At 39.0% G+C, this 27,386-nt stretch overlaps 2 protein-coding genes across 4 annotated transcripts; one reads left to right on the top strand and one right to left on the bottom strand.

The window, feature by feature from the left end:
* The first annotated feature begins 333 nt into the window (after positions 1–333).
* usp47 (ubiquitin specific peptidase 47) lies at positions 334–21,293 on the top strand. 3 transcript variants are annotated; one of them, XM_008405310.2, is made up of 29 exons: positions 334–646; positions 3,487–3,543; positions 4,920–5,114; positions 6,839–6,955; positions 7,094–7,247; positions 7,335–7,431; positions 7,520–7,665; positions 7,795–7,874; positions 9,253–9,402; positions 9,529–9,624; positions 9,717–9,869; positions 10,701–10,859; positions 12,039–12,170; positions 12,415–12,491; positions 12,670–12,725; positions 13,765–13,877; positions 13,983–14,084; positions 14,170–14,377; positions 14,494–14,609; positions 15,058–15,177; positions 15,254–16,034; positions 16,852–17,027; positions 17,124–17,204; positions 17,429–17,544; positions 17,645–17,763; positions 18,431–18,561; positions 19,003–19,050; positions 19,141–19,271; positions 19,738–21,293. In XM_008405310.2, the coding sequence occupies exons 1-29, from the start codon at positions 602–604 to the stop codon at positions 19,910–19,912; spliced, it is 4,131 nt and encodes a 1,376-aa protein (XP_008403532.1). In that variant the 5' UTR covers positions 334–601; the 3' UTR covers positions 19,913–21,293. The 3 variants fall into 3 exon arrangements, with proteins under 3 accessions (XP_008403532.1, XP_008403534.1, XP_008403535.1); XM_008405312.2 differs by lacking the exon at positions 3,487–3,543 and having other exon boundaries at positions 335–646; XM_008405313.2 differs by lacking the exons at positions 334–646; positions 3,487–3,543; positions 4,920–5,114 and adding an exon at positions 6,635–6,751.
* Positions 21,294–21,592: 299 nt separating this feature from the next.
* On the bottom strand, positions 21,593–25,340 carry dkk3a (dickkopf WNT signaling pathway inhibitor 3a). The gene is made up of 7 exons (XM_008405309.2): positions 24,961–25,340; positions 24,643–24,747; positions 24,504–24,566; positions 23,835–23,927; positions 22,861–23,005; positions 22,617–22,773; positions 21,593–22,524 (listed from the first exon to the last, which is right to left on the bottom strand). Exons 1-7 carry the CDS (start codon positions 25,135–25,137, stop codon positions 22,437–22,439), a joined length of 828 nt encoding a protein of 275 aa, XP_008403531.1. The 5' UTR covers positions 25,138–25,340; the 3' UTR covers positions 21,593–22,436.
* Between the last annotated feature and the right edge of the window lie 2,046 nt (positions 25,341–27,386).

The following is a 27,386-nucleotide window of genomic DNA, read 5'->3' as shown; positions in this document are numbered from 1 at the left end:
CAATAACTTCTGGAACAATTTATCTTCCAGCAAAATTTAATATTATGACCAGCCTAATGCTCACATCATGTGTTTTTTTAATTTTTTTTTTTTTTAAATGAAACTTAGTTCGTCATTTAAACTCCGAGTAATATTTTACTAAACGGGATGGCATTGATTAATAACGAAAATATGACAATGGTGTGATTAATCAGCCTGCCATGACGGAAAACCCAAATGTAATTTTTGCATTATTTAAAATAAACAACAACAAAAAAACCGCACACACTTGTCGGCATTCACCAACGTCATCTTGTCCGCATACATCACGCACGCCTGTCTGGATGGAATGTGACGCCAAAGCTCCTCCAGTGAAGTCTCGCGGAGTAAAAACACCGGCCATTTTTCTCCATTTATAGCAGGACACTTTGTGCTTGAGTAATGTAACCGAGAGTGTTGCGATCACTTTAATAAGCCTACAACTTTTGGCCAAGTTTTATTTTGGTGCCTAAGCATTCAAACTTACTGCAAACCGAACACAAACCATGTTTGTGTTTTCCGCCGCAAAGTTTTTTCGATGACATCCCTGTCCGGATAGATGATTGTCTAAACTGTCGTACAAATGGAAATGGTGCCTAGCGAGGAGAACCAGTTCGTACCCAAAGAGGTGAGGGTTACTACAGCACTCTGACCTGCTCGTGGAGTCAGCCTCTGGATCAAATCTGTTACTTTTGCAGATCATGCTCATGAATAATGTGGCAACTTTGACACCACTTTAAGAGTTTGTGATCTTGTGGTGTCGGGTTGTGGCTAACTCTCAGCTAACAGTTAGCTTGACGTGACTTGAACGGCCTATATCATGACACTGCTAGCTGCTGCTAACAGCGGCTAATCTCGCTTCAGCTGAAACCGATTGAATTCGAAAACGTTTGCAAAACTGTTATTTTGTTATCTACCTTGAATATTTAGATTTATAAATGTCAGAGACGTCTAACCGTATTAAATGATGTAGCTGACATTACGCTATCCGCTCAGACGGAGTTTCAAATTTGTCAACATTAGTCAGCTAACTTGCATAACATTAGCAGGTGGCTAAAGTCGTTAGCTTTTATGTCTTACTTATGGCAGCAACCGTAATTTGTGTTTTTAATTAAAAATGCAAGTCGAAATCACTTGAAAGTGGTACTTAAAGAAATGCCGTCATACACGCTCGATACGTCTTCACTTTCATTTAGTCTCAGTTGACATATTTTGTATCCAGTAGAAGTTTTCTTATTTAGAGTTTAAACTTTAATGTTTAAGAAATGTAATTCAGAATCCTACACAAAATATATATATATATAAAAATGGGGGCGAATATATCGCCGTTTTGATGAGAGTGTACTAAATAAAGTGCCTTTTCTTTTTTGATATTCTCAATTAACTCAGTATGGCTGTTGCTGCGTTCCGGGAAATGTGTTGTTTGCCTTGGTAGCCAGCAATCGGGGTTTCTGCACAGGCGTTTGAAAAACTTACAGGTTTTAGTCTTCAGGAGGGTTTAAATACCGCTAGATTTTAAATCACATTGAATGATGGCATAAATTCATATATTTATTGCCTCTTCCACTAACTTCTTTTCCTGTAAATTCAACCTGCCCTGCAAAACCATCAACTACTTATTTCTTAACTTATTTTAGTATCTTAAGTTATTTTTTAACTTGCTTAAGTTATTATATGAATAAAAAATGGTTTTAGTTACAGTAGTAGATCCCCATAAGTTCTTTTTAAACATATAAATCTTGTAGTTTGTAGATTTAAATAATACTTTCAAATTAAAATAATAAAGCCAGGATCATAAATCCCATATCTGATATATCTGAATAGACATTTTACTCGCTGTTTATAGAGTGTAAACAAATACCAAAAAAGACATGAAGGGTAAAGAAAAAATCCGATTCATTGTTTAAAATAAGGTCTAGATTTTCCTATTTTGTTGAATTATATAACATTTTATAGCATTCACACCATAAATCTTTGGACTATTTCATGCTATAATTGTAATGTTATAGTAAGACAATGTGTTGGCTCCATCCTGGTAAACTCAGGTGTAAAAAGGTGGTTTCATTAGTAAATCCAGGAAGTTGTTGTTTACCTGAAATATCTCAACGGACAGCTTGGTTTACAAAAATAGCTAATTGATGATGGGTATTTATGGATTTTGTCACTGAATCTAAATCTGACCTAGCTCAGCTTTCACAATTCCTGACAACCAAAACTTTTGTCCCATCAAATAATCTCCTATAAGTTTTCTTAAGTCTACGATGTAGTCAAGCCCAACTGTTTTGTAATGGTTGAGGTTCACTTCCTTTTTCCTATAGAAAAACAATGAGTTTCACTTTTTTCTAACACTTTAATGGCTTCCAGTCCTCATTAGAGGACTTTGTTTTTCTTAAAGTCATTGTTCAGAACTGTTCAGATCTCTATAATGGAGATTAAAAAAAAAACATTGCTCTTTTTTGGATCTCCATTATAGATGGCATGATTCTTACCCCTGAATTGGTAGTTTTAGCAAATTTAAGCGAAGTTCTGTTTTAATGTAAATAAGTAATGTCTACTCTTCTAAATGAACACTTCTTTTACACAGAGAAGTGTTTGAGACATGGTGGTTTAACGAGTGAGTGGCTACTCGTACTATAAGAGCCAAATAACAGCTTAAACACAATATTCACCGCAGTAGTTTTCCAATATGAGGCTTCCAGATGCTTCCTTAGTTAAACTTGGCAGGTTTCTTCCAGGCAAATTGATAAAGTTTGGCAAATTGATAATAAAAATGACACATTTTTGCTGAACATTTTTTGTTTGTACAAACAGTAAAAATTGTGTTTTACTGTTTAACACAATTAAAATGAACCTAAATATGCATAGGTGACTAAGTATTTGAAAAAAAGAAGAAACAATTAGGTGATAGCACCCAGATTCTCCTTAACATAGTTGAAAGAACCTGTTACTTAATTATAAATTTGACATTATTTTACCTGTTATTGTTATAAAGCTCATAAAAGTTAGTCCTGTGGATTTTTGCAGTGTTTTGAACATCACAATATGGGTTCATTCATGGAGGTGAATAATTTCAGTTCTTAGGTCTCTAACACTGCCAGTATTTTGTGCTCACTGCGGTTTCATGTCTGCACCTTGTGATTATATCCATGGTAAAAATAACTTTTAATCTGATAATACACCCACGTGTTGTCAGAAGCAGCTTCTTTATAGGACCGGTCAGTCACATTTTCCCAAGATCACAAACTCCACAAAGAGTGAGCAGGAAAAACTGGACTGATTTGAGAACATACCCATAATTACAACCCTTACATAATTTAAGAACTTTATTTATTTGTAAATGTAAGCCTATAAATCTGCAACGCCTTGGTTAGTTTTGAGCATAATCACGAAGGTGTGTTTCCATCTTGTGCTGCTTCTTGTAAATGCATTCAATTGCTTTTAATCCCAACTGTGTCCACATGTCATTAGGGCTTGTTTTGGAGTTGCAGACAGAGTGTTATTGATGAAATAAAGAGGATTTCGCAGGTCTGTGATGCAGCATGGTGTCGAGTAGATGCATGCAGCAGTGCATTAAGTATGTCAAATTTAAACAATTGTTCAAACGAAGGAAAGAATCGGTTTTAGTCAGCACTAATTTATCAATTATTAGAAACAAATTAACAAGGAAGAGAAGAAGAGAATAGAGTATCTTAAAAAATTGGAATTGAAACACATGTACAGCCAGGTCACCCTTGCGGTTTATTGTTGCTAAGTATTACTACTGTTAGTGGTGTCAGGGTTCACAAATGTTAATATATATCCTGCTGGAAACTTTCAAACAAATTTTTCAGGATCAGGTTAGTAAGCTTGTCACAATAAGCAATAAATCAATTATTTGCATGATAAATTAAAACGAGCCTGATAATTTCCACTTGGACAAGAATCATAAAAGAGTTGCTCCCCGTTAATTTAATTGAAAAGCTAGCATTTTGAAAAATGCTGCAAACGTTTTACACCCAGTATAAAGCAATTAGTTTGGACTTTTTTGTTTATACTAAAGTCCTACCTGACATTTTGCCTGTTTTCTCTGTCTAAGCTGAATGAATGATATATTTTGAAACACAATTTTGGTTACATAATACATTTTAATTATTGTTGTTTCAGTTAGTTTGTTACTTTGTTTTAGACATTTAAATGTTTTCCACTTCCAGGATTAAATATTCTTTAGAAATTAGTTTTTTTTATTTTCAGAGGCTGTACTTGTATTAATATTCTACTATTATTTTTTATCATATTTTGTGAAAATAGTCTCAAAATGACAATATTATCATTTATCGCAATAAATTATGACAAAATTTATTGTGACAGGCCTACAGGTTAAAGATTTGACTTGAATTTATGTTCTGTTTGGTTTGGTCCCTTTAGTTTAAATAAATCCACCCAGATAAAATAAAGTGATAAAATGAGTGGATTTATTTAGTTTAAAAAAAGGTAAAAGATAAAAAAAAGGTAAATATTCGATTAGCGCTCTATTGCCCATAAAGGAAAATTAAAGTCTTGTCAATTCTTTGCATGTTGGCTGAGAGATTTTGTCTCCGTCTTTAGACTTTAAATCACCTGAGCTTGCCACGACAAAATATTAAAACAACGCAAGATGTTTTGTCAGCAGTATGACTGGTTTCCTCTTGAAACACCTGTTCCACTTGAAAAACAAATTACAGTGTGTGTTTTACAGCAGAATCGAGCATGAGTCAGCGGTTGCGTTATACCCAGAAGTATCGCTTGCTGTCCTGGCAGGAAGTTCTTCTTGAGCTGGAATGTTTCATAACATTTTGGATGCAGTTTTAATGAATTAACCTGTTCTATACAATGCCAGAAAGGCTACAGGGAGTACAAAAACTACAGTTCTGTTTGATTTTCAGATACATAATGCAGCTGAGGAGCCCAGAGTGCTGTGCATAATTCAGGACACGACCAGCGCGAAGACGGTCAACGAGAGGCTGACCCTCAACCTGCCCGCTTCCACCACTCTCTCCAAACTTTACGAGGACGTTGCCCATAAAGCCGGATATGTGAATGGCTCTTTTGACCTCGCCTGGGGGAACGCTCAAAACATGGTGAGACGCATCAGATGATTTTCATAACACTGGTGTGTGACAGTGTGATACATAAATGTGGGGGAGGAGCTTCAGCCAAACTTTCTTTTGCTAAACTGGTGCGAGAGCTTTCTGAGTATCAGTTCTTTGTGTTTCCACCACCAAAGCATCAGCTCTTGCACAAGAATAACTTTTCTCAACACAAGTCCAAACGCTTAGCGAGGCTAAAGGAAACAACAGCTTTCATCAAGAATTCACAGACGCCGTAATAATAAGTCATCTTTAGCTGTGGAAAAGCTGATCTATTGATATGACCCATAATAAATCCTAATGTGTGGCTGTTTTCCCAACTTGTCTCGTCATCTAGCATTGCCAGGCAGCATCAGTAGAACCTCCTCTAAACACGGTGTTTATTTTGCTGTTGGTATGGGTGGACTGGTCAAGACTGTGAAGAATCCAGAAACAATCCACACACCATGTTAATAATTTAAGGTGGTGATATCATGGAAAACGGATGCTACACACCCACTGCAGCGTGGCATCACACCTAGGAGCTCCACCCCTCACCCTTCCTTTACATAAGAGCTCCACATCTGTCTTAAAGCAGATCATGAAACTCCTGGAAAATTTTAGAATTTAATATAAAACGTCAGATTACACTGCTTTGTTGTGCACGTCAATACAGACCACAAGCAAAGGGATTTTCGTACTGCGACTGGAAAATTGCATACATTTTAAAAATTTCTATTTTCACAATTTTAATAATTTTCTTAATTTTATTCACTTTATTTGTAAGCCCTATGCTTAAATGTTTGTATGCAACAGGATTTTATTGCAGCTTCCCGCCTGACGTTGCTTGTTGCACAATGAGCCACATTTGCAACAAGCGAATTCAACTTACTTTGAAAAAGTTTTGCAAAGCTTTTTGAGTTATTTATCTTAAAACAAATTAGGAATTACAGCAAATAAAGCATGTTTTTTTCTGCCTTATACACCTGATTGTATCAAAAATAACCATGGTTTATTTTTAACCTTAGCAGATATGAGTATGCTCAGTATTTATAAAGTATTTTGGTCTGAATAATGGAGATTCTCCCCTGTTTGTGCCTCCTGATGTGCAATACTTTACTCATGACACATAATCTGGACCATCTGGACGGTGGCACTAAATTATAACCTCATCAAAACTGTAAATGGATGTTTTCATTTTCTTTTGTGCCATTAAAGTTACAAAATTCAGTTTGCCTTTGTACTGCTCTTTGCTACAAAAATTCATCTTTTAAAAAGTCCCAAGTAAGCAGTGGAAATAACTTATTTCAATCCTTAAACTATAAAACAAAACGCAGTCAAGGTCCTGCGTCGGTGACGAGAGTGTTCAGTTGTTTTCTGTACATTATATTACCTTTTCTTAAATGAGCCCAAGCTAATCCTGTTGCTGACCCAGGCCAAAGCCCAAGCACTGTGCCTGTTGTTATCTCACTGAGTAGGTCAGTGGATTAAGCTACTGCCTCTGCTGCTGCACTTGCTCGCTCATCCTCAGCTCGTCTTCTCGAAGACTTCTCGTTAGTGCTCCTCACATGTTGGCTCCAAACTGCTTCCTTTGCACACGTCAAGACAGGAAGTTTGTAGGAAATGAATTTAAAGGAAGTCTGACCGCTGTAAGTGTGCTATTTATTAAGCTTGTAAAAGACCTTTTAGTGTTGGATTTATTAACTTGGGTTTTTGTTTCACTTCCTTCCCTCAAGGCACCGCTGGAGCACAACAGTGAGATGTCCCTCTCTGATTCTAGCTTTGAGCCCGGCGGTAAGAAGAATTTTCTCCAGCTTACAGACAAAGATGGAGAGCAACCACAGATTGCGTCGGTAAGCGGTTAAAACAAAACTTATTTGTTGTGTTGTGTCTATTTAGTGTGATTTATTCATTTCAATTGGAAAGACTGTGAACTTGCTTCCCAGTTTGAGTTTTATTTTCTTAAATTTCCATGGTGTTTGTGCTATTAGGATGAGTCAGGAACAGCAGATAGCAGCGGGCTGGATGACAGTTCCCAGGAGCGCTTTATCGGCCCCCTGCAAAGAGACGGCAGCGCGGGCGGCAGCGGTGACTACAGCAGTCCATCGTACTCCTACTCATCCATCCTTAGCAAATCTGAGACTGGTCAGTGTTGGCATCTGGCAAAGGTCTAAAATGTTTCGCTCATGACTTGACGCACGTATCGTCTTTTATCTCTTTGTCCACCCTCAGGTTATGTTGGCTTGGTTAACCAAGCAATGACCTGCTATTTGAACAGTCTCCTCCAAACACTGTTTATGACTCCTGAGTTCAGAAATGCACTCTACAAGTAAGGAACTATGGTTTGATCTGTTTTTTTTTTTTATGTAGCTAGCGAGACACAGAGCTTAAAACCTTTCACATCTGTTCAACTTTAGTTGGGAGTTTGAGGAATCCGAGGAGGATCCCGTCACCAGCATCCCCTACCAGCTGCAAAGGCTCTTTGTTCTGCTGCAGACCAGTAAGAAGCGGGCGATTGAGACGACTGATGTAACTCGGAGCTTCGGGTGGGATAGCAGTGAGGGTGAGTTTTTGTGCTCCCGTGTGACTTTAATCACATGTGTTGGTTTGCAAGTGAAAGAACATGTGCTTCTCGCGCTCCAGACTTAAATATCCTTTTTTTCCCTATTTTTTTTATGGATTTGTTTTTCAGCCTGGCAGCAGCATGACGTCCAGGAACTGTGCAGGGTCATGTTTGATGCCCTGGAGCAGAAGTGGAAGCAGACAGAGCAGGTAGGAGAGTGTTTACTCAGTTGTTGTTAACAAAACACGAAGCCAACAGCTCCAGACCTTAGATTCAAAATAAACTATGGAAAAATCGCAACTGGCAAACAATCCCTGGGTTTGGGCTTTTGTTTATAGTCTGGACATGCTGAGTATTGCACCAGCACATAGACTGATGTGGGAATAAACAGGCATGCCATGAAGTAACTCTTTTATGACAGAAAACGAGAATAGACAGATTGTAGAACTGAGAAGTAGTTTATAATGCCAATCTATACAGCGATTTTATGATTTACAGCCTTGTTTGTTTCTTGATGTTAGGGGGAAAATGGTGTAATACCTCTTTACAGATAATTTATGATTACATCAGCAGATAGTCTTGTTGGGAATCAAGACACCACAGTTACACAATGTCAACCAAAAAAGTTAAAATGAAGAACTGTAACACCAGAAAAATATCAGTTATTAATTGTGCATTACATTTTATCAAATCAGGATGATTAGATTTGTTGTTTCCAACATTTGTTTTGATTTTAATACTAGGACTAAAACACAATTATTTAGAAATACGTTTGAGGAGCTTATGTGTCTCTCTGCTCTTTTTAAATAACAAGCATAACAAGCTGACGTCAGCTCATCAGTTAGTTGGACTATCTGCTCAAGTAGCCAGCCTGCGTCTGCCTGCAGACGCCCTTAATAAAAGACACAAATGGGGATTATTTAGTTTTCTCCACAATGACTGCTTCTGATTTTGTTTTTTTGCAACTGGGAGTATTTCCAAACAGGCGAGTTTGTGTTGCCAATAAAGTGCCGGACTGACTGCAGTTCTGGTTGTATGGAGGAACTGGTGGTCAGCTGTCTGAAAGAGGGCTTCAACATTTCTTCCCTCACTCATGACAGAGAAAGAAATTCAGGTGTTTCAAAAATATTTCCAGTTGCAAAAAGATGTGATGTGGAAACTTTACCCTTGGTTGGGTAACGCTCTTTTAAACTTATAAACGGTGATCTGCAAGCGGCGTGTCTGTTCAGCAGCTTTCTGCACGCCGATTATCTGAGCAGATAGAATAAATAAATAATTGGCCGATATGAACTTGTTATACTTTTGTTACTGTATAAATTTGAATAATATACATTATTTGTATGACATTTGTTGAACTTTTGTGTAAATTCCAAGATTTCATGTAACCTTTTTACGAAAGGTCATCACACTGGCTCATACCTGGTCCATGTACAAACCAAGCGTTTTATGTTCTGAGTTAATTTGGTCAATGCATTCTTCAAATCCATCAGGCTACTTCACACGTCAGTGTTGTCCTTTTCTTTGCATTATAATGTAGCTCGGAGATTAATATTGTTAGGGAGAAATAATGCCTCTGCATATCCTCAGGCTGATCTGATCAACCAGCTGTACCAGGGAAAGCTGAAGGATTATGTGCGTTGTTTAGAGTGTGGATATGAGAGCTGGAGAATCGACACTTACCTGGACATCCCTCTTGTGATCAGACCCTTTGGAGCCAGTCAGGCCTACGGAAGTGTGGTGGGTTTTTCTTGTCAACGCTCCAGATGCTTCTGCTACTTAAAGCTCATTTTGATACAAGTCACAACCTTTTAATTTTTCAACTTTAATCTCAATCTAATTGACGCAATTCTTATGCTGTTGCAGGAAGAAGCTTTGCAGGCATTCATCCAGCCAGAAACCTTGGACGGCCCCAACCAGTACTTCTGTGAGCGCTGCAAAAAGAAATGTGATGCCCGAAAGGTGAGCAAAGTGAAAAGGTGAAGCGGTGATCGGAAGGAATACAGTGTTCTGCAGCTGAATTCGTCTGATGCTTCTTTTTTTTTTTAACCCAGGGTCTGAGGTTTCTGCACTTCCCCTACCTGCTGACGCTGCAGCTGAAAAGGTTTGATTTTGACTACACCACTATGCATCGCATCAAGCTTAACGACCGCATGACTTTCCCCGAGGAGCTCGACATGAGCCCGTTCATTGATGTGGAAGACGAGGTGAGAGCAGCCGTCACTCTCGACGATTCAGATTAGATTAATGGCCCCTCAGCATCGTGAACATTATGGTGATGAACCAAAATGTGATTACTTCCTTGACGCATGTGATGAGGAACGTGATGTAACAGCAATTCGAAGATATTTTGTGCATCTCTTGGCACGACCCAATTTTTCTACTTTTATTTTTCACGAAATAGATTATCTCCACCGCGAGTCACACTGAAAAAGTAAACGTTCATATCGCTTGTGGCGGGAAGAAATTAGAAAGGAATCCTTTCATTTTAATGTCTTTCCCTTTGTGAGAGGGCTACTGGTGTTTAGCCTATAGAAACTCTGGAGTCTAAATTGGACCTTCTGAAGACAGATTTACTCGCTGGGGAATGGTGATGTGGTAAAATATTTGGAGCTACAGGAGGTGGAAACCTCAGACAAGGGCAGCTTGTCAGGATGCGTAGCTCTGTTTACCGTTTGCACCTCTTCCAGCTTCGCCATGTTCTTTCTGAACCTTGGCTGGTAGAGCTGATTGTGGCCACGTGAGAGTGATTGTGATTTATGTCCTGTCATAGACGTCTATTAAACCATCCCACAATGATTTGTGTGTGGCAACCTTTGGACCGTGGCTAGCACTCTGCTTTGATGTTTCCTTTTAAGCTTTGAACTCTTTTTACAGTGCTGCCGTCTTATCTACCTAAACACACTGCTGTGTGCTTTTGGTTTTGTCTCTCTAAGCCAGTACATCAGCACATAAATACTGGTGAAAAAAAAAAACTCACCTTTTTTTTCTTTCTCTTTTTCTTTTTTTTGTTAAACCTCCATTATTCTTTTGAATAGAAGTCGCCTCAGACAGAGAGCTGCACTGATAGCGGAGCAGAGAATGAAGGCAGTTGCCACAGTGACCAAATGAGCAATGATTTTTCCACTGATGACTGTGTGGATGAGGGCATCTGCTTGGACAGCACCAGTAGCACGGAAAGGGCATTGAAGCCAAAGGTAACTATCTCTCTTGTCTTTCAATAAATATCTCCTTCTTTATCTGCTTGGGTTGGGAGGTCTGGGCGGATGGGATTGTAGCCAAAGTCATTATTTAGGATTTTAATATAAAAAGATCCATTTAAAAAGATGAATTTAAAGAAAATGCTACCATCTGGAATCTTGCATCTTTGCGTCTGTTTTAGTACAGCTGTTTATCCTGCATTATTTTATTAAAGTTGTCTGTTTTCATCCACAAACTAAGAGTGTTACTTCTATCAAGATATATTGAGGTTTTAGAAAGAGGCAAACATTTTCTGTCGTATCATTCCAAAAATTTAAAGAACTTTTAGTATTACTGTTTTAAATATAGAGCAGCGTTCCCCTCCCCTACTTATTGCTGCATTCTCCTGCTCAGCAGGCTAGACAAAGGATCCAAAAAAGAGCAATCCGACTCTTAGAAAATGTTTCTCATCGCAAAAAATGTGGGCAGTGATTGTGGGAAACTGGGTGGCATTCATCACTTTAAATTAGATAATGCAACGTTAAGGCTAAAGGTGGTGAGTTTCACAGTGACAAAACATTTAAAATACCAACAAAATCAATAAGATAATGTTATACGAACATTTCTTTACATGAGGTTATCATAGCGTGAGAATCTCATTTTGACCCACAAACATAAACTTAACCACAGAAGTTAAACTTATTTTGTTTAGGCTTTTCATGCCACACACACAACACAGTGAAAATGCAATAATAAACTCATTATTTGCACATCCAAAGGAATTAAAATGTCATTTCTACTTTATGTTTGAGTTTTCTGAGTAAAATATTATAAATGGTTGAAATATGCTGATTTATTAGTCCTCTCAAAAACAAAAGAGCCCATAGATTTCAGAGTTTGATGAAGGGTTTTATGTTACATACAAGTTAAAAGAATAAGCAAATCAGTGAATAGAGATTTAGACTTTTTTTACTTTGAGTCTTTTCTTTCCCAGCAAGCGTGTTGAGAGCATCGGTCTTTTGTTGACGTCTTTTATGTCGTCTCCAGTCTGTACCTGCTGTCCCAGTGTATTAACGATTTAAACATTTGAGCTGCTGTCACCTAGCAGACATGAGCGTAATGCTACTGTAGTAGTAACGGGAAACTCTACAAATGAATTGTTGCTTTTATTAGAATATTTCTCTGTTCTTCCCCAGAGCTTGCTGACCTTTGAGTTGTTCTCCGTCATGGTCCATTCGGGCAGCGCTGCGGGCGGACACTACTACGCCTACATCAAGTCCTTCGGTGATGGCCAGTGGTACAGTTTCAATGATCAGCATGTTAGCAAGGTCAGACTCATCATCTAGGTGCTTTGTCTTACCCTGCAACAGGCTAATGCATTACTGACTTAGCAGACCTCTGCTCTTTCTTGAGAAAAATGACTGTTGTTTCATATTTATGATTATTTTTTTGAATTAAATTAAATTCAAAAAGTACTTTATTGATCCCAAAGGAAAATTAAATATTTTAAAATATTTTAAATAATAATGTGTATATATATTTTTAAAATTTTGGTACATTGTTTTTCAATAGATCACCCAGGATGATATCAGGAAGACATATGGGGGGTCCTCAGGGAGCAGAGGCTATTACTCCAGTGCCTTTGCAAGGTCAGTTATCCACTGTCTACATACCACACCACATGTTTAAAAGACTTATATTTTAGCTTTGATTAAAAAAATTTACATGATTAATGTTTTAAATATGTTTTAAATCTATCTATTTCCAAGTTTTTGTTTTCTAAATTCAGTATAACGATATCTTCTTCTCCCCTCTCTCCCTCAACAGTTCCACAAACGCTTACATGCTGATTTATAGATTGAAAGACCCGTCAAGGAATTCAAGTAAGAGAACAACACAGCCAGCTTGAGAAAATCCCAACAACGTTTTGACCTGTCACATATTTTGGTCAGGATTTATAAATTTTTATACCAGATTAATTCAATCATAGCATCATTTATTTTGTAGCTCTTTCTCCTTTTGACGTTTGAGTTTTAAGAGGTTGAGGTGTGACGTTGTTTTGAACCACGGCACCAGTCGCCTGTAGTTGATCAGTCCGGCCTCTATTGGTAGCATTCAGTGCAAATGGTCAGTTGGGTTGTAGTTTGGATGATTTGGAGTTTGTCTTGTTTCTCAAACTTGAAGCATGTGCTCAGTTTGAGGGACATGTGGTTTTATCTGCTGAAGGAGCCCGTTGTGTTCACAACATGCAGCTTCTAAGAGGGACTTTATTAATCAGCAGCAATAATTAAGCGGTTTGTGTGTCATTGAAGGGTCATCCTCGGGATTTCTTTGTTTTGTTGCCCGTTTCGTCTATGTTGATCATCACAAACTACGATCATTTAGGAAGATTTGTGAAGATATCATTAGTGTTTCTTCTTTTAGTTTTCTACTTTCAACACAAAAATAAGAAGATGACTCTCTTGTTGCTTGGAACAAACTTCCAGCTTTTGCCATTCAAACCTAATGGTGTATCAGGACAATGGTTGCTGGTGTATTGTTCTTTGCCTGTCAGTGCTCATAATGTTATGGTCAATTGTTTTTGTAGAGACCTGGGGAAGCTTTTCTGAATTTCTTTGATATTTCCCAGAAAAAGGGTATTTTAAATGTCAGTTGTATAACCTGAGCAGCAGTATGGGGGGGGGGGGGGGGGGGGTTTCTTCCAGGAACAGTTTCGCCTTCACTCTGTCTAAACTAAGCCTCGAGCTCATTTGCTTGAATTTAAAATGCTGTAACTTTAAAGAAATGGGCTATTTTATTATACGACATGTGATTAAGTTCTTTATGTTGTCATTTTCTCTGCCCTCGTTCTTTGCCATTTACATTTTGTCGTGAGGTTGTACGTCGGCAGTAGGTTTAATGTGTGGTGTTGTTTGTCTGCAGGGTTTTTATCTGTGGAAGATTTCCCAGAGCACATAAAGAGTTTGGTTCAGAAGGAGAAGGAATCCGAAGAGCAAGAGAAGCGCCAGAGAGAAATCGAACGAAACACTTGCAAGGTATTTTTGTGTTTCAGATAAGTATGTTCGACTTCTAAGGATTAATTAAAGTAACACATCATTAGCTACAAAAAAAGTTGACGATCTTTTTATCCCGATTTTCAGATCAAGCTCTTCTGTGTGCATCCTGTCAAAATGATGATGGAGAGCAAGTTGGAGGTTCATAAAGATAAAACTCTCAGAGAAGCAACAGAAATGGCCTACAAGGTGGGTTTAGTTGTTGCTCTTCTACATTTGACCATCACTAATCAGAAATTTTAATATTTTCTTTTACTTTTCTGTGCTTCTTCAGCTGATGGAGCTGGAGGGAGTTGTCCCTCTGGACTGCTGTCGCCTGGTAAAGTATGATGAGTTCCACGAGTATCTGGAGCGGTCGTACGAAGGCGAGGAAGACACCCCCATGGGGCTCCTGCTTGGAGGCGTCAAGTCCTCGTACATGTTCGATTTGCTCCTTGAGACTCGCCGGCCTGATCAGGTCTTCCAGCCATATAAACCCGGAGGTCAGTCATCTGCTGGCGTTTAAATGTTTGGAAGTGAATGTGGGGCTGCAGGGACGGTTAGAGGCTCAGTCCCTTTATTTGAATTTTGTGTTTTTTTTTTACTTATTTGCCGACAGAGGTGATGGTGAAGGTCCACGTTGTTGATCTGAAGACGGAGACCATCGCCCTTCCGATCAGCGTGCGAGCGTACCTGAACCAGTCTATCACTGAATTCAAACAGCTTATAGCACAGGTTTCTTCATCTTTTCAATTTTTTTAATTATTTTGGGGGTTTTTTCTTGTGTACACGTGCGTCGATTAATTATACGGCCATTTAAAATTTTGTTGTTCTCAATATTTCAGTTAAAAAAGGGAAATTCAAAAACATTCATTACACATCAAATTAAGTACTTTGTGTTTATTTCTGTACATTTTGATGAATATGACTTGCAGCTAGAGAACTCAAAAATTATGAAAATGACATCAGATCAATGGGAAAAAAACAAACAGAAATTTTAAGATATCAGTGTCAACCATCTACAGAGTAAGTCCATGATCTGAGTTTTACTTTTTCATTGACTGAAAGAAATTTTCGCTAACTTAATTATTGAGATCCAACTCTATATTAAGTGTATATTGGCTGGGAGAAAGTGGGATGAGAGGTGAATACCTTGTGTGTGTGTGTGTGTGTGTTTTGTTAGGCTACAGGTCTGTCTGCAGAAACCATGCGCGTGGTCTTGGAGCGGTGCTACAACGACCTCAGGCTGCTCTATGTCCCAAACAAGACGCTAAAAGCCGAGGGTTTCTTCAGGAGTAACAAGGTCTTCTTTTCTCCCCTGATGTTTGAGTTGTAGATGTTTGAAACTCTGAACATTTAGTCAAATTCTCTTTCACCAGGTTTTTGTGGAGAGCTCAGAGTTGACTGATCATCAGGTTCCTTTCACCGACTCGCTCTTGTGGAAACTGTTGGATCGCCACGGGAACACGATCCGCCTGTTTGTCTTGCTGCCTGAGCAATCTCCTGGCACCTTGGCCAGCAGAACTCTTTGTCAAAAAGCAGGAGAAGACGCTGACGGTCCCTTCGAAGGGTCGAAGGGCAACAGGAAATCTGTGGAAGCGATACTGGAGGAGAGCACGGAGAAGTTAAAGAACCTGTCTCTGCAGCAGCAGCAGCAGGGCTCCAGCGCCAGCGACAGCCAGAAAAGCTCCGACACCAGCGACTTTGAGCACATCGAGTCGCCAACGCAGGAGGCGGACTCGAACTCTTCGCTGTGCGTGGCGGCAGACAGCAGGGAGCTGGAGAACCGGATATCCGGCTCCTCCGACACGGAGAACCAGTTTGTTTGCGAGGAGCGCTCAGACTCTGAGGTGAACAATGACCGTAGCACAAGCTCAGTGGACAGCGACATCCTGAGCTCCAGCCACAGCAGCGACACGCTGTGCAACGCGGACAGCGGCCCCATCCAGCTGGCCAACGGCCTGGATTCACACAGCATCACCAGCAGCCGACGCTCCAAAGCCCACGAGGGCAAGAAGGAGACCTGGGACACTGCTGAGGAAGACTCTGGGACCGACAGCGAGTATGACGACAACGGGAAGAGCAAGGCAGAAGCTCGGTACCTGTACTTCAGAGCAGAGCCTTACTCTCAGGATGACGCTTCGTGGAATACACACAAATGTAACGGCTTTTACCCTTTGTTTTTTAACTCTCTGTTTGCATTTTAATAAAATTTAATTGACTTTATTACAGGAATATTCTCTTAGTAAGGCTTGACAATGTGGCTTAAAAATAGTTTTTTCTTTCTTTTGTTAGAAACTTTTACAATTTTAATCTTTTTTTTGTCTAAAAAAGAAATTACAAATGACAAAATATTTTCAGAAAGAAGCTTTTATTTCTGTTATCACTTCTGTGAGATATACGGCTGATTACTAGGGACAGGTTACGAGAATTTCTAAATTTAGAGAATACAGTTATAATATTAGTCGACTACAGACGTAATTTTAATAGAAAAGTGTCTTAAAGTTTTAGAAAAAGATTTGTTTTAATGAGAAAGCAGCTTTAATAGTTATCGAGGTGTGGCTTGACCAGCTCAGTTCGTGTGGTTCTGTCTTTTTAATTTTGATTTTTCGTGTTGAAATTATCTTAAAATTATTACTGCATTCTTCTAATATTGCGATTGTTCTCGGCCAATATTAACCCTTCGTTCTCATATTATTTCAACTTTGTCGTATGTCTTCATTCTTGTAATATTACGACTATTCTCGTAAAGCAAAATAAATACAAGCATTAAAACGTGCTAACATCACTTCTGATTGTGATCTAAAAACTTTTCCAAAAATTAAATCTTCAAAAACCAAACATTTGATGAAATGCTAAAATCGATTTATCGCCCAGCCCCTACGCTTAGTGATTTTTTAATTCATTTTTTGTTCTTCAAGTTAACAATGTAAGAGATTATTTTTAGTCTGAAATGTTGTCCCATGTTTCCTCTCAGGTCTAGTGATTCACGTGGACAAGAGAATAACGTTGGCAGCATTCAAGCAGAACCTGGAGCCCTACGTCGGAGTCCCGTCGTCCCAGTTCAAGGTGTTTCGAGTTTACGCCAACAACCAGGAGTTTGAGAGCGTACGGCTCAACGAAACGCTCTCGTCGTTCTCCGACGACAACAAGGTCAGGACGAGCTGCCCAGGGTATTTCTGACTGAGGGAGCAGTTTGTGTAAAAAGGCCTTTTGGGTTCTAATTGAAGTTTCTCTTTGACTGCTCAGATAACCATTCGACTGGGAAGAGCATTAAAAAAGGGTGAATACAGAGTCAAGGTGTTCCAGCTGCTCGTGAATGAACCAGAGGTAAGATATGATTAAATGTCATCATGATCGGACGGCGTAGCTCCTGAAGTGGTTTATGAGCAGCTTCATCAGCATTTCCTCACTTCCTTTTCAACTATTCGTTACGCTAAGCCTTCACGGTTGTGAGCGTCCATTTTAATTGCTGCCCTTGTGCGACAACAGTGCGTGGTGTCAGTTCACTTTGTCTTTTATTCAGGTGCTCAGTAATATATTTTTTTCTGCAGCCTTGTAAGTTTTTAGTGGACACGGTGTTTGCTAAGGGCATGACTGTCAGACAGTCCAAAGAGGAGCTGCTTCCTCAGTTAAAAGAGCAGTGCAAGCTCGACCTCAGCATCGACAGGTAAGATCAGTCAGGCGATGAGTTTGGCGTGTTTAACGTTTTTATTAAGAAAAAGATTGTTTTGACGAAACGGTTCATACATTTATTTGTGTGTGGGTAGGGTTCGTCTCAGGAAAAAGACGTGGAAGAATCCAGGAACGGTGTTTTTGGATTACCACGTTTACGAGGAAGACATCAGCATTTCCTCAAACTGGGAGGTTTTCCTGGAAGTCTTGGATGGTAAAACAATATATAAAAAATGCTCAGCAGATTTTATAAAACAAGTTGAAATGCATTTTATAACTTGTGTTAAAACAAAGGCCATCACTGAGTTTTATGAGATCTTGATGACTTTCCATGAATAGAAAGTCACTGTACTCTTAATGTACAATAATGAAAAGATGTTAAACTAACCACGGCCTCCTAAATCCTCTAACAGATCGGTGTTCACCATTTTATGTAATAAAAATGTAAAATCTATGTTTAGAAATAAATGCCTAGTTAGCTCTAGTTTGACGTGGGCCAGCATTAGTCTGTCAGTGTGACGCTGTGACATTTTTTTTAATGACAGATGCCACAGTATTGTGAAAATGAAAATGTATGTGATTTTAATCAGCAATTTATTTGTTTCTACTGCTCCTATAATGCTCTACTTATTAATTGCAGTAGTGCTGCTCAAAACTTTCCAGCTGCAATTTTAAAATCGCCTCACTTTAACACTATGTGGTCCTCCTGTTGTTTCCATGCCATGTTTCCAACTTAAAATTTCTGCTACCAATGTAGGGTCTCTTTTATCAATATTGTAAAGCGTCAACTTTGTAAAGCCTTAGTATAACTTGACTCCGATAGCCGGCCCACTGCTGGTACAGAGTTATGTGCGTTTGAGTCGTCGTTTGCTCATTCTCAGACTCAGAGAAGATGAAGTCCATGTCGCAGCTGGCCATTCTGACCCGGAAGTGGAACCCGGCTACTATGAAGCTGGGACCTTTCCAGGAAGCCATTCTGGAGAGCAGCAGTGTGGAAGAGCTAAAGGAAAAGGTATTTCTGTCACCTGGTTACTTTTGCACTTTGCGCAAAAGACTCGATCGTCCCAGCTATGGCCAAAAGGCTTTTAATCATTTATCATATATTTTTTTTCTTGAACAAGATGACAGCAGTCAGTTTCTGACAATAATTTAGTGCTGCTAAGGCAATTAATTAAAAAAGAAAAATCAAGATCTTCATTGTACATGACTTCTTTGTGCAGTTGTCGCCATCTGATGGCTGAAGGTAGTAGCCTCGTTCTCACTTTCATGTGGTAATTTTTGTACAATGTTCATATAATTGTTTTTATTTAAAATTTTTCTCCCTGTACATGTTAAGAGATGGATAAAAATGCTCGATTCTTTCTGCTGAATTGCTTTCTGTCAATTGTAGTGACTTGATACAGTTTTGTCTTAATTGATGATATGGTAAACATCTTCTTCTTTACTTTTGCAGCTCAGTGAAATGAGTGGTATTCCCCTGGAGAACTTGGAATTTGCAAAGGTATGAGCATTTCGATATTTCAGACCAGGTTTCTTCATGTCGTGTTTTTTTTTTTGTTGTATTCACGAGCTGCATGACTCTGCTGTGCAGGGCAGGGGAACGTTTCCATGTGATATATCCGTGTTGGAAATCCATCAGGATTTGGACTGGAATCCAAAAGTTTCGACTCTGAATGTGTGGCCTCTGTACATCTGTGACGATGGAGCCGTGGTCTTCTACAGGTAAGTTTTTCAATAACGTGGTGACATGTTTACGCAGTCTCTGATGTCGACCGATTTTATACTTTTTAATTCGATTCCTATCAAAAAAGATGGTATACAGCTGACCACAAACTACAAACATTTGGGAGTGATATATAAATAAATAATAAGACGCTAAAGAGGTGCGTTTTAACTCAAAATTTAAAGGTCATCACTGGTTAAGCGTAAACTCTTAAAGACTGTAAAAGGTTGACATCCAAAATTAGATATTCGGATCTCAAAATTAGATTTTCTCAGGTTAACGCATTGAGTCGGAACAGACTAGTAAACATTATTGTCTTTTGTTACTTGCTTGAAGACTCAAACTAAATGTAATGCATGTTTGAAGCTGGCTTTTTATTTATCGTTTCAAAAGATTTATTTACAAAATCACGATTATGGCTTTCACGGTGGACTTAAATCACGTGCGCCGTCTCTGTCGGTGCAGGGACAGCAGAGACGAACCTCTGGAGCTGTCTGAGGACGAGCGCAACGAGCTGATGAAGAAGGAAAGCAGCCGCCTGTTGAAGACGGGACACCGCGTCAGCTACTCGCCGCGCAAAGAGAAGGCCCTCAAGATCTACCTGGACGGCGGCCCCGTGAGAGACCTGGGGCAGGACTGAGGCACGCACAAACCGCTCTGGGCCGCTTAGATCGCCCGGCCGCTGCGGGCGAAACCGCCAGGCGTCTGGACTTTTGACACGACAGTGACTTGAAAGGAAAGCGGCGTTGTGAGGAGCGTTTTCCTCACAGCCTGAGCTCGGAGTCCCACTGCTGTCCAGAGTCCTTGTTGTGTACTATAGTGTAATGTACTGTAAAGTCTAAAGGGAAGTTCAGAAGCTAATTTTAGAGAGAAGAATCGAGCACTGTATCGACAAATCACATGAAACGGATGTGGAGAGGCTGGGGCGGTGAAGCCAGCTGGGAAGGCATCCATCCCCGTTTTTGTGAGTCCTCCGGAATCAAACTCTGTCATTCTGTGTTCATCTCTCTGTTCCGGACGACGGTGATTCTTGCTCATACGCGTCTCGTATTGTTCTCATGCCGTTTGACCACTGCTCGTCCTCAGTTACTCGCCGTCTTCTGAATGCTTTCGACAACCGACGCCGCCGAGACCTCCTGACCTTTCCCACCTCCTCCACGTCTCCTCTGGTTGGGAAAAAAATGACCTTGCTTTCTCTGTAACTTTGAAGAAAAAAAATATATAATTTGTTCACAGAATTTGATGAGTCTAGAAGCAAAACGTCGTGCTCCTGTAACACCCTCATTATGTGTTGTTATGGGCTGCTTTGCATCTAACGCAGCATTTTCACTTCATGTAGTGATTTCATAGGATGTTGGTCCTTTCTGTCATAAAATACAATGAAGCAAAACCAAGTAGTTTTTTGTTAAGAATTTTCTTCTGTTTGTAAGTTATTAATTTGCTTCAGACCTGATCACTGCTGTTGGGTCTTTAGCGAGTCTCACATCTGCTGTCTGTTCATTTATATTTGTAGAGAATCTATTTGTCGATGTTTGTCTTTTTTTTTTTGCTTTGTTTTTGCACTTTGTGAGCTGGACGTCCACAGCATGGATCATCCTGTCATGTGAGTGGGGGTGGTTGTCCTGTCTGGTGGGGGATCTCTCCGGGTTTTTGTCAGGGGTGGGGGGCATGAGGTTCGTTTTGGGTTTTTGTTTTTTTGGCGCTTCTACTGGCTGCTGCTGCTGCTTGATAGACTTGACACCAGAGGGCGCACACAGCCTGCTGGACGACTCCTCTTCTTCCTCCTCTTCCCCGGGTTAAGGCTCTGTGAACTTAAACTCAGCATTCAGGCAGCCCTGGTTTCCCTGAGGTTGTCACCAGCTCTTCACTGTAGAAACGCCAACATCGGAGGATTTCCCTTTTTTTTTTTTTTCTTTGTTGTTTATTTCTTTGGAATTTGAGATCATGTGTGAAAATAGTTAAAGATGATTTTAGAAATAAATTAAAAATGCTTTTTTTGATTAAAAAAAGAGACTTCTTGACGGTGATCATCAAAATAGCTTACTCACAAAAGGGACTTTGGTTTTATTTATATATTTTTTTTATTCTACAGCCAGAGCAACAAGTTTGACTAAGAGAAGAGCAAAAGTCTAATTGGATCACAAACTGCTGCATTCACAAACATTAGATACTTATAACGATGCTTCTAAAGTGTATATGAAATTATTATTTTTTTATTATTTCAAAGCAATGATGCATAAACCCCATAAGGAAGCGGAGTCATAATGTCGTCCAGTGGACCTGTGGGAGAAAATGAAAGAATTGCTTTTAAATGCGTAACTTTAGATGTGATGGACCAGTATTTAGAAAAGAAGCTTTATTAAAAACTAAAACTTTATATGGTCAAACATGAAAGCAATTACAAAGCCATCGGTGCATGTTTCTTTAAGAACCATATAGATTTTGTCTGGATACCTGATTAGTTGGGATATACACTGCTTTGCCTGGCGCAAGTCAAAAGAATTCAAATGTGGCATTGGTGTATAAAACTAGCGAGACTATCTTTTAACACAAACTCAGAATTATTCATGTTTTCATTCAACAAATTTATGAAAATATACAAGCATCTCTTGAAATATATTCAAGCAGTTTAAAATGATCAGTTAAAAAAAGAGTAAGCATTTCATCTATTTAGAAATGATCCATATCCATTTTTCAGGCATTCAGCAACGCCGGAAAAATCTTTAATGATCATCAAACTCTTCCTATAATTCTTGCAAAAAATAAAAATCATATGATTAATAAAAAAAGCCAAATAAGATGAACACCTTCCAATAAAAAAAATGTATATTTAAAGTATTAGGGCCATTTAGCTAAGGAGTGAGGGAAACAACACAACCTCATTGTATCATAATTTCAGAGAAACAGCTGATTTCAATCGGTAATCCCAGTTGGGACTAAAGGTTGAATCCTGACAGAAATCACATGGATGGCTTAAGCAACATTCAGTATAAAAACTTTGCCATTTAATTCTCAAAGAAATAAAAACAATCAGTGACTGAAACTCTTATTAGCGTCCATTATATTAGGTATGGTAACTTTACAACTTTGGATTAAGCTGGCAAAAAGACAGTGGGAAGACATTTCATGCTGCTTGAGAGAGTATAAATTCAGTCAAGCCATGTCTAGAGAATGTAATCAATTTCTGAGTACAGAGAGTCTGTCAGGTCCTCTTCACTCGAGTCCTCTGCTTTCAGGCACATGGATCCACGCCTGTCAAACAGTAAGGAAGGAGCAACTCAATGAATATCAGTGTAATACGTGTACCATCACGGTCACAGAAAAAAAAAACGTGCTGCACTCACCCGAGGTGCTGGCATTGAAGCTCTCCTGCACATGGACAGTGTTGCCTGGGTTTGTTATCCTGCATGTCCCAGGACAGCAGCTCCATCAGGTTGTTGGAGACATCAAAACAGCGTTCACGTTCAATCGGTTTGACCGAACAAACGGGGAAGAGCAAGGCTGCAAAACAGGAAATGTGTTTGTTTTTTTTTTGTCAACTGAGATCATAGACAGTAACTGATTTGTGCACGATGTGCTGTGTTGTACCATTATGAATTGCACAGCAGAGATCTGGCTGACAATCGTTCTGGACTTGACAAGTGCTGCCGGCTTCTCCTTTGGTAGCATTTTTGCTGCACTGACCCCACACGCACATCTGGTCGCCGCAGCACTCGTCATCTTTAGTGCAAGACTGAGAGAGAACATTTGCTTTTCTTCTTGAGATTTTTGATGCATATATCAAAGATTAAATGATAAATAATGAACTCTGCTGTCCTAAAAGAGTCACAGAAAAGAGACATAAGGAGATGTGCATAAAGTTTTACCAGAGCTGAACCCTCACGGCAGCATTATTTTCAATGACTCTTGAACCGTGACGACTGCTGGCTTTGTTTAATTAATAATGAATGAAATCTGCAGTGCAGTTTGAAAGTGAAGGGAGTTTTTCGTCCCACGCTCTTATAACGGCTCATATAGAACAGGCTCATCAATATTCTGGTTACAGCTACACGAAGCTGCACAGTGCAGCAATCTGAACAGGATACAGATCATGTCCTCCGTGTATTTATTCTCCTTTCACGCCGCACCTGTGGTTGGCCGACTGCCAGCCTGCTTTCTTCCCATTGCCTTTTTATTCTGCTGCACCTAAAATGATGAGACCAGATCTCCAAGTCGGGACCGAAATGCTCAGATAAAAGTAATTGAAGCGTTTCTTCCAAGCAGATAAAAGTGATGAGCTCTTGTTCAACCTTGACTCGGCCTGTCCTTGCGTGTGGAGCTAACAAGTCGGATTGCTCACAAACGACACACTCCAATTACATTTGTGGTCTTAGCTGCATTGCAGTGTGTGAGAAACTCCCAGCATCCTGAAAGATTATGATGAAAACGATAGCCCCACTGAGTTAGAATTAGATTATTACTAAATATTTCCAGTCTTAGTATGACAAGGGCAAGATGAGGGATGATGGCAAAAAATGTTATAGAAGTCGGACCAAAAATAAAGGCGACATTCTACCACTTACCACATCGGTGTCTTTACATGGCTTACACTTGGACCTATGAGTGTCAGAGAGGCAATACTTTCCTTTTCCACAGTCGTCGTTAGTCATACATCCCTGCAGAGAGAAATGAGCAAGAGATGAATGTTTGACCTTTTGCAGCTCCAAGATATTTGTCATTGCATTCAAGAGGCTGGAGATTTGAGATGTTAAATTGTAAACATGAATCTAGCACTGATTACATTTTCCAAACCATGACTCGGTTTGGAAAAACAAAAAAAACAAAAATAAAAATATCAAAAATATTCTTGCAAGCATGTCTACACCTCATAAAATGTCTCGGCCAGGTTTGAGTATAAAATCTGAATATAAAATTAAAGTGACGTGTTTTATTCTGCTGGGAAATTGATCAAATTAGTTCAGAATCACAAAAAAACTTTCAGATCACAGCAGGATTTCCCCCCCCAACAATAACAATGACTCCATGAAACAGTTCATGTTTTAATCCAAAGGACTGGCATGCTTGTATGGCTAAAAAAAAAAAAAGAAGAAGAAATGCTTGTACTCAGTTGGTTTATGGCACCGCAGACAAAAATGATGAGTCAGAGTGTGCCAAACGTCATGCAACATTTATACTGCTGGGAAATCCAACAACAGCTTTTGAATCTGCAGAGTGAATGAGAAAAGGCTCACATGGTCGATACTGTTATCCAGGTCACTGACTGGGAAAGGTGTGGCAGTGATGCTGTTTGTCCCCTGGGCAAAGTTGACAAGTTTTATTTAGAAGGTAAACGGTGTCTGAGTTTTGTTTACCACTTCGAAGCTGATCTACCTGTTCTGCTGAGGAGTGCACAGATTCCTCATTAGCCACCTTATCAGTCTCATTGGGATGACTCTGAGGAAGGTCACTGTGATGAGGGCTGACACTGCTGTTTGTCTAGACGGAGAAAGATACAGAAAGTCTTTTGAAAAAGAAATGTTACGACAATTTCACAAGCTATAGATAACTCAAGTTTGCATTCTTATTCTTATATTTTCATTTCCAACCGTTTTACCAACTAAGTGACAGCACACTTGGAGCAGCACAAAAATAAGGCCGTGTCATGCAGACAGTAAGATGCTGACTGAGAGATGCAACCAGCTTGCCTACCTGGGGAAACGCATCCTCAGGCTTTTGCAGCGGATCCTCCTGCGGTTGCTGCACAAATATGCGGTCCAGCTCCGACGGTCCCTCCACGATGTGATTGATTCCTGACTCTACGATCTCAGGCAGGATGCCATTGCAGACTGCTGGCAGCGCCAAAAGAGTAAGGATGTATCGCATCATGCTGCCTCTGGTCCTCCTCCTCCTGCTGCTGCTGCTGCTTCTGCACACCGAGGGAAAAGAGGAGGAGGACGCGGAGGAGGGTGTGGCTGCTGCTCCGAGACACAAACAGCCTCGTCACAGCTGTTTTCCGTCATAGCAGAGAAATCGCATCGCAAGTAAAAAGCTATTATTATTACAGTTTGTGTCTTGAAGTAGCTCATTAACGCCAGGATCTCTCCACTACCCACCCAGTAGCGTACACTGTATAGAACAGTAGAACACTTGCGTAGTTTAGTTAAAAATAATAATAATAATTTTTAAAAAAAAATCATCAACAAATATCAATAGAGACAACCGAACATAATCCGAGATCTCAAACTCAAGTCAATGTAATATTTATTTTTAATCACTTTTCTTTTTGTTTCTGTACTACCATATGGAAATCTCTGCTTTTAGAAACAGGGGGCAAAAAAGAAAGAAAAAAAACAACAACAACAACGACACATCTTCACATTTAGGTAATAAACTGGAAGTGATTGGCTTCAGTGATAGTCAGTGTTTTTGAAAACATGCCAGACACCTGCACATTACCGGTATTGTCTGAGTTTTTTATTTGTATTTGTACTTTTTTTTTTACATTGAGAGAAGCGCTCCTCTTACAACCTCGCGAATATTAAAAATAAATAAATAAGTTTCCATTTGCGGAAAAAAAACAATGTCTTGTGCTGAATTATTGTGCTTCTGGCTGTGCTTCAGGGTCAAAGATGTAAGGTTGTACCACTGTTCATCTGCATATCACCAGGGGTGAAAGTAGTTTTAAATTCTTGGGGGTACTATGAAAAAAATAAAATAAAATAAAATAAAATGTATATAGCCTATAAGCTGGGTAGCTCTTGTATTGCTACAAAATAAAGCTAAAGCTGTATTTCTCAGGTAAGCGTTATTTCGAAAGAGCTTTTGTTTTATAAACTACTTGTTATTAATTTGGTTTTAAGAGATAAGCGGGGTTTTTTGGTAGCGAACTGCCACGAAGTATAAATCGAGATTTTTCCTTTGTGTTGAATGTGTTTAAAATATTTGCCATAAATGAAAAAAAAAAAAAAACTTTTCTGCAAAATTCACCAACTGCACAATTCTTGTTAGTGTAAAATAAGTGGTATTTCAAAAGAGTGGAAGAAACATTATATTTTTTATCAATACAAATTTTTGTTGCTACGTTGTTAATCTGTTGCTAAGAGATGATCGCGTTTTCTGGTAACCAAGTTTCATAAAGTAAACATCTGAGAGAGAGCAGAAGAAATCCTGTTTTTTGAACAATAACAATTTTTGTTGCTAATCTGTTGCTAAGAGATGAGTGTGTTTACTGGTAACCAAGTGCCACGAAGTTTTTATGTTTTTTGAACAATAATAATTTTTGTTGCTTATCTGTTGCTAAGAGATGAGTGTGTTTACTGGTAACCAAGTGCCACGAAGTGAACTTCAGGTTTTTACTTTAGGAAAAGTAAAAATCCAAAAGCAGAGCACAAACATTTCTAATGTAACTATTGCCCACATTAAAAGTAGGCTTTTTCCTAAAATAAGCTTTTTAGCTATTTTGTTTATTTATTAACCATGTTTAGCACACTGAATGGAGGAAGTCAATGTAGTAGTAGTAGTTAGTAGTAGTTAGTAGTAGTTAAAACTTTATTGTCATATTGCATACACAAGGTGAATACAAAACGAAGACAACAAACCTAAGACAACATGCTAGTTATAGCCCACATGCCACTGGCTGCATTTAGGCTAATATTACCATTATTCGATCTTGATATTGCATAATGTTTTGTGATACCAAGTATAGGCTACAGAACAAAGACAGAAATATTTACARAAAGAGATGTTTAAGCAGAATCATTGCAAAGGCAGAAATTAGAAAAAACACCATTTATCTTAAACTCCTAGAACTGGCTTTAATTCTTGAGTTAAAGGAATTCTATTAAAAAACAGAAACACCTGCTTTAAAAGCAGACTTAAAATGTTCCTTTCTGTGAGCACCCTATGTATCATCTGATATTGTTCGGACAGGTTCAGATCTGATATCACTTGCCTTGTTAAATTTCCTGTTCCTAAGTTCTCTGACGAGACCCAGAAATTTGATAACAAGTCAGATTTCTAAGTTTTAAAATGTTATCAGAAAGGTAGAAAGTTTTCAAATAATTTTCCTTACACTTTACAGTTATGCAGCACTTTGTGTTGATCTGAAGTAATCATCTTTGTTGTAAAATATCTTG

This window comes from Poecilia reticulata, linkage group LG3 (assembly GCF_000633615.1).
Source record: "Poecilia reticulata strain Guanapo linkage group LG3, Guppy_female_1.0+MT, whole genome shotgun sequence".
NCBI lineage: Eukaryota > Metazoa > Chordata > Actinopteri > Cyprinodontiformes > Poeciliidae > Poecilia > Poecilia reticulata.
This window is presented reverse-complemented; position numbering and strand designations above follow the sequence as displayed.